The 12668-nt window shown below is 35.1% G+C and overlaps 1 protein-coding gene across 16 annotated transcripts in view; it reads right to left on the minus strand.

Moving 5' to 3' along the window:
- Positions 1 to 1098: 1098 nt before the first annotated feature.
- SRSF11 (serine and arginine rich splicing factor 11) overlaps positions 1099 to 12668 on the minus strand; it is a 50654-nt gene continuing 39084 nt past the window's right edge. For 6 of the 16 annotated variants that reach the window (XM_036255140.1, XM_036255145.1, XM_036255143.1 and 3 more), the window contains 5 exons: positions 10091 to 10222; positions 7560 to 7649; positions 4276 to 4371; positions 3608 to 3746; positions 1099 to 3502 (listed from right to left, as the gene is read on the minus strand). In XM_036255140.1, coding sequence (XP_036111033.1) covers positions 3305 to 3502; positions 3608 to 3746; positions 4276 to 4371; positions 7560 to 7649; positions 10091 to 10222 — 655 coding nt within the window. In that variant the 3' untranslated portion in view covers positions 1099 to 3304. Of the gene's footprint in view, positions 3503 to 3607; positions 3768 to 4275; positions 4393 to 7559; positions 7650 to 10090; positions 10223 to 12668 lie in introns of all 16 variants that reach the window. The other 10 variants (XM_036255138.1, XM_036255150.1, XM_036255149.1 and 7 more) reach the window with 6 other exon arrangements.

Here is a 12668-nt window from a genome sequence, read left to right on the forward strand (position 1 = left end):
TGATGTTTCTCTCTCTCGCCCTTTCTCAAAAAAAAAAAAAAAAAAAAAAAAAATCATGATACTAATTTTAGTATCACTAATTTAGCGACAGTGCACTGGGAAAATAACCTTTACAAAGTGAAATTTTGAGAAGAATGTGAGTGTCACTTCCCCAATTATTTTTGTAAGGACATCATTTAAAACATGTTAGCTATTCTGTGGATTGTCTTGGCTTGCTAGTAATAAGTATATTCTTTTAAAAAAATGAATAAGTATTTTCTTAAGAATATATTCCCACAGGTGAATTAGTATGGTTTGCATGTTATTTCACTGAAGAATTTCTGAATGAATTTCACATACAATGAAAAAGGCAACAAAATTAAAACTGTAAAACAAACTAAAAAATCTACAGGTCCAAAGTTAGTCTCATTTATAAACTACGTTTGCTAATAAAACCTTAGGAATAGACATCCTGGATGCTCTTCATATTTAACCAAAGTAAACACAACTTACGTACTTGACTAGAAAAATATAGATAGCATAGGAATGAAATGCATCAGCTAGATTTGAGACAAAAGGAACAAATCTCACTTTCAGTTTGAAAGGTGTCTGGTCTTGTTTGCTAGAGGAAAAGTTGGCTTGTGCAGTCCCTATGATAGCCACACCAGAACTTGACTCAGTTGTAAGATGCTGTTATAGTAAAGCCCTGTTTTATTCTTTTCCTAGGTACCTAACATTTCCCTGCCTTCTACATACACGTACTGTAATTACTACCAGGAAAATTTTTTTCCAAAACCCATCTTCACAAGAATTAAAAGAGCAACATAGCCTTCACAGTCTTATCTGCGTGCAATTTATCTTAGTACTTTGCTCAAACATTAACCCAAAGGAAATTACTGTAATTTTGAAAAGCTCCATACCATTTTTTGACCAGGCAACACATGCGTGCACCCCCCCCCCCTACATTGCAAGACGGGTATCAGTCCCGTTTTACAATTAGGAAAATGGAAGTAGCAGGTCTCCCCAGCTATCAATGAAACTGAAACTCACGACTGGATTCATATAGCCACTGTCTCTCATTCACTCCTGAAGTATTTAAGCAAATAAATAGAACAAACATTTTTTCTAACAAAACCACTTTTATTTTAATCATTTACTTCTAATACAGAACAAAACTCAGTGTGGAGGCAGTGTTCACTTGATTTCAACTGATTATCTGTTAAAGGCTTGTGTTCCTGTGCAACCCCCTACCATTGTGCATACAATGTTCACTGAAAAAAACACTCTAGTGGATTCCCTTCACTGCAGCATCTTATATCAGTGGCACTATTTTATAGCCAAAATTTTCTTAATCCCTTTTGAAAAGTTAAGTATTCAGAGATTACAAGTGAGGAAAATAGACTAATATTAGGTTTAACCTGGTGAAACTGCCAATATTTTATTTGTTTTGATTTACAAAAATGGCAATGTCATGTGGTTCAACCTTTATCTACTAAAAAAGTTTTTGTAGTTTTAAGTAAATGTCATTTGCATTCAACTGTTCTAAAATGAAGTGATTATTAAGATTACCTGAACTTAACTATAAACAAAATTCCCTTTGATAAAATCTTTAAAAAGTTACTACAAACTGTAAAAACAATGCTGCTTTTCTATATGGCATTTCAATTTTAAAAGTTAAAAAATTATCAAACTTGGATAAAAGCTATTCTCATTTCCCCCTTAATCCCAGCCACTCTAACACTACTTATTTCTTACGTGAATAAATATACTATGTAGTATTGTACAATAGATACATACCATTGACAGTTGCTATACTATTTCAGCAAAGGCAAATATTTCACTGAAAATATAAATTTACTAGATATAGGTGGGATCATTTGTTTATCCTACAGTTCATTGCTTTACTCAACCCCATCCCTACACCCAAAATATGAGTAATTTACACTAATAGATTGTTTTAGATAGAAATTAAACCAATTTTGACATTCTGATGGCAACTAATAGCTAGTGATGGATTTTATATGTAAATATGTAGGCTGAAGGGGAGAGAACTTGACTTGTAAAATGAATGAGGTAAATGTCATACATTCAACAGCTTGTAAATAAATACAAATACGGTTTTACAGGAACATGAACATAAGTTTAAGGGTTTTATTATCAAAGTCTTGTAAAACAATTTCAGAAACTGTACATCAACATGGCACAGACTGTAGCCTACTTTTGTTTTTTACTGCACAAAAGTGAAGCTTGAAAACTCCTGTAACTAAGAAAACAGTTACCTAACTACTTTGCATTTAACATGGAATCACTGGGCATAAGATTACTACTGCAGTTAACAGTAACACAAATTTATTGGTTTTATACAACTTGAGATCAAATAAAAAGTACATTATCAAGTACATTTGTCTTATTTTAAAAGCATATGAAGGTCAATTTAAAATGCACTACCCCCTTTTTCCAACACGTAGATTAAAACTAATAAAAGTTGAAAATTGAAAATCAGGACGAGAGATACATCTTTCTTTTACAGATGGACTCAGGATAGGCAGATAGCTTTCACTGATGTAGGTGTGGAATAAATTATTTCAGGAAAAAAAATTCCCAAACACCTTGTGAAAAAGTATACAACTCTACCTCAAAATATGCTGTTTACTCACTGCCAAAGACAGTTTCATTTGATACCTTGTTTCTGTAATTAAAGCCTAAGCAGCCATCAAAAAAGGTTAGTGCATATATAACCTTTCAAAGTTAAAGAAAAGCCACAAAAAATTCAGCCACAAGGCTTAAAGGATTATCTATTTCAAATGCTTATTTCCAGATGTAACTATAAGAATGTTAATTTGTCATGTCAACAAACAAGACCATAAGTAGATCCATCATGTTGGAAGATTTTAATGACATTTAGGATATTCCTGCCACAATTAACATGCAATCAGTGCATTCCCTACATGGCTCTATTACGGCAATGAATCAAATTCTAGAAATACTATAAGTGAACTTACTTAATAAGGGAGATCATACAACATAAACAATCCATGCCTGCTGTAGATGCATGCAGCTTTTCACTTTTGTTATGAAGCAGCACCAGAATAGTAAAACTGCTTGGTTACTCAATCAGATTTCACCATGGCAAGAGTTGGTTACCCTTGTATCATTTTCTAAAAGCTTTTGGATGTAAATAATATCAGTATCAGGAGCTTTATAACCATTTATAGCTCAGAGCTGTATACATCTAAGGTTTGAGATGAACAAATACAGCATTAAGAAATCACACAAAGGAATGACACTGATGCATGTATACAGTTGGACTGCATGGAGGCAATGTTCAGTCACTCATATCCATGTCTTCTTCATGATGATCATCCCCATTCACTTTGGATTCTCTTAGGGAATCACCAGCTCCCTTTTCCACAGAACATTCTTTTGTTTTGGGGGAACCTGGTTCTGTTGGTTTCTTCTCCTCTTTTTTCTCTTTCTCGCTGTCATACCCCTGTTCCTCTTCATCGTAATCCCGTGTAACCTGCTTTGCCGAGGAGAATAATAAAAGTAAACGTCTTCACAGAAAAATCAATTCTTACAAGCACTAGTACCATTCAAAATATCAAAATAAATTAGTTTTTAAACATACTTTTACATCTTTGTCACTCTCTGATTTTCTTTCCCGATCCTTTTCCTTATCTTTACTTTTCTTCTTCTTGCTTGTTGATCGTTCTCTTTCATCTCTGCCTCTTTCTTTGTCTTTATCTTTCTTCTTCTCCTTTTTATGCCTAGAATAACAGTAAAATGTTCTCAAGAAAAAAAAAAGATGCTTTAAAGGATACACTTGAGAAGTTTCACCCGTAAGTATAGCAATACATTTAAAATTCTTTAGGTGCTAAACTTGATCCAAATTCCCATGATATAAAGATAGCAGGGCCCTGGCTAGGTAGCTCAGTTGGTTCGAGCATCATCCCAGCACACCAAGGTTACAGGTTTGATCTCCAATCAGGGCACATACAAGACCAATGAATGCATACATAAATGGAACAACAACAAAATCGATGTTTCTTCCTCAAATCAATCAAAAAAAGTAAAAAAGATAGCAAGGTCCATTCTCAAAACACTGGATACAAGTTGTACACAGTAACAGAGGCAAGAAAGCTAATTTGGTTACAGGTCTGAAATGCCCAATGCTTAACAGTTTATTATAACAGTCCTACCTCATAAAAGGAAATAAAAACATATTCATAAGTACACTTCTCTGAAAAGAAAGTTTCTGAAAAAAATAGAATAGATCTAAATCATTAATATTCTTACCTCCTAGGGGATGGTGAGCGAGACAGTTTTCTTTTCGGAGACCTAGGCTTTTTAGGAGATCTTGTGCCACTCCTACTTCGTCGCCGTCGTCTCTCTCTAGAACCACAAATGTACCAACTAGACTTTAAAATACAGACACATCACAGCAGATGTGTCTTCGATGGCACTCCATAGAAAACTCACAAAGGACTGTGATCATGAAAGACCCATTTTCAAATAGCTTTGAACTGAAGGATCAAATTAATAATAAACCACAAATCTCTTTCAAACTATGTGTCTTTCCTTTAATGCCCTAATTTCCAGCAATTCTTAAAGAAATTACATCAATCACGACATCAAATTTGTTAAACTTGAGGAAAGACTGACAAGAGATAAAACCTATCTGAAGTAAAATATTTAAGAAATCAGTTTTCTTTTTTTTAAGAATTCAGTTTTCAATTCACACATCAGTGTCCAGAAGCGGTAAAGGATCAAATGTTGTAATATGCAAGGCAGGAGCTAATAAAATACATTACTTTTCAATCATTACGTAAGCCCTGGCTGGTTTGGCTCAGCGGTTAGAGCACAGGCCCGCGGACCAATGAGTCGCGGGTTCAATTCCCGTCGAGGGCACGCACACACCTCGGTTGCAACTTGTCCCTGACCCTGGCAGCCTCTTGATGCATCCCTTTCATGTCAATGTTTCTTTCTCTCTCTTCCTCCTACTCTATCAGAACAAAAATGGAAAAATGTCCTCAGGTGAGGATAAAAAAATAAATCATTAGGTAAAATTCAGAGTTAATGGTAACACAGAGATCAGGTTGATTCCCTCTACTCCAGCAAACCATGCGCTCAACCCTGCTTTGAGCAACTAGTGTTTACCATGTACAGCTTTTTCCCTCTCTTTAAAATGTGGCTTAAAAAGAAATTCCACTTTTGTTACTATTCCCAAAAGTTATCAGGACTTGCAAGATGACCATTATAAAATTTAGACACAAACAAAATAAAATAAACCTCTAATTTCATTTATCTAGTTTCTAGAAGCTTAAAAAACACCACTCCACCCCCACCCTGGTTCTGGAAACATTCCATACAACTTTTCATTCATCAAATATTAACTTTGTCAGGCTGTATACCTCATACTTTTGCTACTGCTGTGTGTAACTCATACTCCAAATTCCCTAGACAGAAGACCTGTTTTATATTTCTGTGCTCCTTGATAGACTAGCACAACTACAAACATACAGGCAGGTATTCAATAAAAACTTACAGAATATGCCTTAATTTAAAGTGATTCAATAATTAAGCAGGATGAAGTGCTTATGAATAAGTACATTAAATAAAGCAACAGGGAAAAAAAAGCCTCTAGTAAGGAAAGAAAAATACATGTTGCACACCCCATCTTTTATGCCCCTTTGCCACCTACCTATCCCTCAGATCTAGTTTGGCACTCATATAGTTTGGCATCTTCAGAAGTACTTAAAGCTGGTTTCATTTTCTTTTAATAGTTGGTCCTCCATATGTGCAGGGAGGGCTAACTGTATGTATTATTCTATGTCATTTAACATAAGGGACTCGAGCTTCTTGGACTTTGGTATCCACAAGAGGTCCTGGAACCAAGACTCCATAGCTACCCTGGGAATAACTGTATTCCTCACCGTGACAATATTCCTCACCGTGAAAAGAAATCCCATACCCATTAGCTACCACACCCCAATCACTAATCTATTTTGTCTTTATAGATTTACCTATTCTGGACATTTCATATAAACGGAATCATATAATTTATGGTTCGTTTTGACTTCTTTCATCTGGCAAGTTTTCAAGGCTCATGCATATTGTATTAGTACTTTATTCCTTTTTATTGCTGGATACTTCATTGTATGATATGCCATCTTGTTTACTCACATTAGTTAATGAACATTTGGGATGCCTTTTTCGTTCTTATTAATGTTGCTGCTATGAAAATTAGTATAAATGGTTTTGTGTGAAATGTTTTCGTTTCTCTTGGGTATATCCTTAGAAGTGAAACTACTGTGTCAAAAAACTCTGTTTAACTTTTTAAGGAGTTGCCAAGCTGTTTTCCAAAGCAGTTGCACCATTTTACACCCACGCCAGCAACATACAGAGTCCCAGGTTCTCCACAACCTCACCAACACTAGTTATCATCTGTCTTTTTTATTATAACCATTCTAGTGGCTGTGAAATGGTTACGACTTGCAATTCCCTGATGACTAATGTACATCTTTTCATGTTTATTGGACACTTGCATGTGTTCTCTGGAGAACTGTCAATTCAGACTCTTTGGTCATTTTTAACTGGGTTGTAACAGTTCTTTACATATTCTAGATACAAGTCCCTTTTCAAGTATATAATTTGCTGTTTTCTAGCATTCTAGGTTGTTGTTACTTTCTTTATAATATTCTCTGAAACATAAGTTTTTAATTTTGATGACCTGCAAAATTTACATTTAGCTTTTGATGTACTATCCAGGAAACCACTGCCAAATTCAAGGTCATAAGGATTTATTTCTATGTTTTCTTCTAAGAGATTTTTAGTTTTAAGTTTTACATTTAGGTCATTCATCCATTTTGAATTATTTTTTGTATATAAAGTGAGCCTCCTAGCATTTAATAATCAAGATAAGAAAACAAACACCGCAGCAAAATGTATGAACTAGAATGGAAGAAGATGTAATTAAGTATGACCAGCCCTTACTAATTTCATAAGCCCTTACTAATTTCATATAAATTCCAATGTTAAGTGTGAAAAATATATTCCTGTGGAGTCAAGTTTGCAACATTGAATTTTTATAGTATGGCAGTTTAAAGGTAAAATTACAAGTCTAAGAATGATATTAGAACCTGATTCCCATTAGTACCTGAGTACTAATATGTGGACATTTTAAATATGACTTACTATAATAAAATAAATTTAACGCAGTAATTCAAATCAGGATGAGAAATGCATATAGCAAACATAAAAACTGACCTCTGTTGAATTCCATATTATTTCACATACACTCTACCACAAATATTAAGGGGAAAAAAAAGATGAACTTTAGGTTATTCTTCACAAATTGCTTCAAAAAATGATCCCCCCTGAAGTATGTATGGGGTGGGCAAACGTAGGTTTACAGTTGTTCATATGAAAAACAAAAATTAATAAACCATGTTTTGTGCACTCACAACTGTAAACCTACGTTTGCCCACCCCTGTATGTACTAGAAAGCATTTAATGTTCACAATCCATTGATATCCTTGCAAACAAATTTTAAGAAATGCCAAGAATTCATAATGCCTTACCTGCTCGCACTTCTGGACCGTCTGGCTGTGCTATAACTTTTTGGTGGTGTTTTGGAACGTTTTTTTTCTTTGTCTTCTTTCTTTTTGTCTCTAATGAATGAACACAATGTATGAATGCATTAGACATTTCAGCTGATCTAAACGTATGCAGTGCTACAATTAAAAAAGCACAGTGAGATCTAATTCCACTCTTAAAATATGAACATTATTCTAATAGATACTGTATAGAAATAGAATTCAAATGGTATTATTTTTGGTAAAAAACTTTTTCAGTTTCTCTAGGCTTTTCACTAGTCCTTTTTCTCTGAACTGATTTGTTTCCCAACCCAGGATTGTTCTATGCCCTTTGTAAGGCCAAAACTCATAATGCACTAACAAAATTAATTATCAATATTCTTCCAAAGCACGCACCTCATGTTAATCTCTATCATGGATTAAGCCAACTGTCTACCTTTTTTCTACTACTACATATTCTGGGATACTCAGTGCTATTATAAAAATACTACACCATAATCGACTGTTACTATACTTCAATTCTAAGTATTTCTACAGACTCTTGTAAATTAATTGACTTTTATTCACCACAACATTATTTTCCCCCAAATCACCATTCTCTCCAAGACTCTGGGCAAAGGGATCAATTTATTTGTTGAATGAGAAATTCCTTACATCCATAAACACATATACACCCATCCTTAATTATTCTATAATTTTAGAGGTTAAAGTGTCTCGTTTGTTGCTCTAAGCTGATTCCCCCACTGCTTCCTTCCTTGGCTACCCCGCTCCGTCATTCCCCCTCTCTCTTCATTCAAGTCTCCATCATCTAATTCGTACATTACTGTAACAGTCCCTTAAGCAGTCCAGTTACATTTCCTGCAAACTGATCTTATACCCTCTTATCAGAAATCTTTTCAAAGTACAAACTTAAAAATATCAACTCCCTGTTCATTGCTTTTCAATCCATTCCGCGGATGCTTCCTGGATCAGGTGAACAATAAAACTTTGTTTGCTACCTGTCTCCTTACATTTTTTTTAAACCTCATTTCCTGGCCTTCCTACACCAAAATAACTGCCTTTTCAAGAATCCATGCTATCTCCGTAAACAACATTCTCTATCCGAAATCATGCCCCCACCCCCACAACTGTGTCCAGGCAAATCTATCTCAAATTAATACTCAAGAGTTACTTCTCAATTAAGCCTCTACCAGCATCACTAACAATGGCCCTTCCTGTTATAAAGTTCCTTGAGGAAAGGAATGCCAAATTCCTCTTTGTATGACAGATATTTAATTAAAGAAGCTTGTTTGTTTGACTGAACTAAGAGATGACCCACCCTGTAAAACATGACTAAAAGCCTCCTCACAGGCTGAACAACTCAGCAAAGGTATCCCAAAACTTAGTTCCCATATGTTTCCCAAGAATAAATTCTGTTGGTCCCCTGCTGTCCTTTATTTTAATTACACAATTAAATTACACAGATGGATAAAGTAGTATAAAGAACTGCTTCTAGAAAAATAAGGCAAATATTTTAGGAAGAGATAAAAGACAGCTGCTAAAAAATGTATTGTGAAACTGTATGCGACAACTAAACAGAAAAATGTAAAACTCTAGGCACTTTTCAAGTGACAAGAGTTCTCTTGCCACTTTAAAGGTGATTCAAATGAAAAAGAATGTTTTGGTATGTTACTCAAGACTAGACATACTAATTTAAAAGGTATCACATTTTAAATGTAAAAGACTGATTACTGAACACATGTTTAAATCAAAATAAAATGTTAGGTTGGGGACATTTGCTATCCATCCTATCTATCTATCTATCTATCTATCTATCTATCTATCTATCTATCTATCTATCTATCTAGTCTGTCTCTATCTATCTATCTAGTCTGTCTGTGTACCTGTCTGATCTATCTATCTACCGACCTTCTAATCTAATCTAATCTATTTTTTTTTTTTTGGTACGTGCCCCTACTGGAAAACGAACCCAGGACTCTCTGGTCCGCAGGCGAACGCTCCAACCGCTGAGCCAAACCGGCCAGGGCAGGTCTTTTGCTTTTTAATAAATCGTCACTTCAATTCTTTACTGGTCCCAAATCGTGGGATAAGAGTGCCTGGCATATAGCACATCTTAATAAATATTTTTAAGTGTTGATGATGAGATATATAAAGATAAATTAAAGCATGGCTGTCTGCCACACACTTTGTGGCATGTCATGAGGAATAGTTGGTAGCACTAAATCCTTAGCAGTGGTTCAGTTGTAAAGGAGGAAATAAAGAAGGTGTGGTAGGGACAACTAAGAATTTCTTTCTATGACAAAGAAATCTTATCTAGGTCTTCAGCTATAAGTAGAAATCTCAAGTTTACAAAGGAAACAAGAAAACAATCGTTAGCTTCATCAAACTTTAAATAGGGCTAGATGGGGGGAGAAACTATCTCCCATTACCATCTCTTTTGTCATTAAGCAGCACAGTGTTTAGGGTCTTAGGAACTCTAAAATTTGTCTTCCCACTCAGGGTTAAGTCTACTGTACCTGGTTTTTGATGTGCTCCTTGACCTTCTACCTCTTTCTCTGGAATGAGATCTTCTCCGTCTGGGACTTTTGGATCGTCGCCTACTCCTTGACTTAGAATGTGATCTCCTTCTCGATCTGCTTCTTGACCGCCTAATGAAAGAAAGCCAATACACATACATAAATGTAAAAAGACTAGTTTTGTTTGTGACAATTTCACTTAGAATCAATAAAAGACTCATCAGATATACGGATTAACCATCAAGTAGTGGGGACAATTTCCTGCCAGTTGCTGCCATTACTTATTTAGTCCATACAACCACCATTTTGGATACCATAGAAATATGTAATACCTGTCAAATTAGTCCTATGTTCATCTTGTCAATCTAGTCCTATGCCCATTAAAACTATAACAGTAAACTTAAATACTGCTAGAGAATGAAGAAAAGCAAACGAACAAAAAAAAATACCTAAATTATTTGTATTACCTTCCCTACTTATAGCATTTTAGCATGTTATATCTTGTTTGATCCCTCACTAGTGCAGGTTAAACCTATCAATTATCAAATACTTATATAGGCTTACTATATGCTTTACAAATACTAACTCATTTTATCCTCATAGTAAGCCTATTGGTAGTATTATCATTCTTATTTTATAAATGGAAACCACTTAGTGTTGCCTTCTACAATGTCTAATTGTTGTTCTCTAAAATGTATACTTCTTTAATTTGCAATTCTAAGAGCAATGTAGGCCTTTCACAGATTTATGCAATTCAGTTCAAACGGCCTTACTCTCATTTCTCCTTTCTCTATGTGATATCTTCTCTCCTGTCATGTAACAGAAATGTCTCTCTGCATCCTATTTGCTCCACTCCTCCCTTCATCCTATACTATCTTTCTCTCCCAGATACTTTCTCTCTCCCAGAATTTAAGTACATTTAACCCTTTTGATGTTATCATTAATCTTCCCTCCTATATTTTAATCTTTAATATGTTAAGATTAAAAATAAACTGCAATCGCCCTGGCCGGTTTGGCTCAGCGGTCAGAGCGTCCGCCTGCGGTCCGGAGAGACCCGGGTTCGGTTCCCGCTAAGGGCACGTACCTCGGTTGCAGTTTGTCCCCAGCCCTGATTGGTCGTGCGGGTGGCAGCCACTCGATGTGTCCCTTTCACATCGATGTTTCCCTCTCTCTCTCTTCCTCTCTCTCCCTCCCACTCTGTCTGTACAAAAAATGGAAAAATGTCCTCGGATGAGGATTAAAAAAAAAATTGCAATCTTTTGCTTAGACTTGATTATTTAACTTTTAGTGACCAACCTCCTCTGTGAAAAAAACCTTTTGCCTTCACTTTTTCAAGGTGCCAGAGGACGAACATTTTATGAATGAAAATGACCTCATTTATAAGCCAGCTAACAAATGGTGCATTCATTAATTAACCTCTTTGAGCCTATTACTTCAGCAAAAAAAAAAAAAAAAATAGCGCTTACATTACAGAATAGCTATAATTTAAATAGAATTATAAAGTCTAGCACTCTGGTCTTAGTGTAGGCATATACCTTAAATACTGACCCTCTTCTTTCTTCTTACTGCTGCGTTAACAAAATTTCTGTTGCCATCATTCTCTAAAACAGCTGTTTCAAAACCCATCGCTAGTGCCTCATCAAATCCAGCAAGTTTTTATTTTAATCATCTCTTATATTTGACCATGTATTAAACTATTTACTGAAACAATTTCCTCTTAATAACATGTCTATATCCTAGGAAATTTTCTTGTAATGCTTACCTACTATTTTTGTAAATTCTGTAAGGACAGGAGCTGTATATATATCTTATTGACCACTGTAGTACCTTTGAGAAATGCTACAGTGCCTGACTTAAATAAAAGATAAAAATAATACATTTTGACTGAAATACTAACCCTGTAAAATATTAGAATCATCACGTTCTTAAGGGTTATAAATTGTAAGTCAACAATCATTTTAGCTAAGCCGAATCACACATTTTTCCTGCCTTTGAATGTGTACAGAAAAAATAGAGATGTAGAAAAGAAAACCATATGCTCATTCTTACAGGTTCTTTCCTAATCAAAATGATTATTAATTATTTTTAAAAAGCCAACAAGCAAAAGCACCACATCAATCTATTTACTACAAGGTCTTGAAACAGTTATTTTTCAAGAGTAATGTACTATAGAGCCACTTTAACATGAGTGTATATATGAGCTTTTAAAAATCAGAAAAAAGGTTCAGCTAGTGTGGCTCAGTGATTGAGCATTGACCCATGTGCCAAGAGGTCGCCGGTTTGATTCCCGGTCAGGGCACATGCCCAGGTTGTAGGCCCGATCCCCAGAGCGGGGCATGCAGGAGGTGGCCAATCAATGTTCTCTCTGATTCATGTTTTTCTCTCTCTCTCCCTTTCCCTTCCTCTCTAAAATTAACAAAGAAAAAAGAAAAAAAATTTTAAAAATCAGAAAAAGAGATTAGCATATAATGTATCTAAGTAAAAAAGCTCATTGAAAGTAATGGTCAATTTTATATGCCAGGATGCTTAAGATACTACATACAACCCATGCCCTGGCCAGTTTGGCTCAGCGGTTAAG

This window comes from Molossus molossus, unplaced genomic scaffold, assembly GCF_014108415.1.
Source record: "Molossus molossus isolate mMolMol1 unplaced genomic scaffold, mMolMol1.p scaffold_m16_p_12, whole genome shotgun sequence".
Taxonomy (NCBI): domain Eukaryota; kingdom Metazoa; phylum Chordata; class Mammalia; order Chiroptera; family Molossidae; genus Molossus; species Molossus molossus.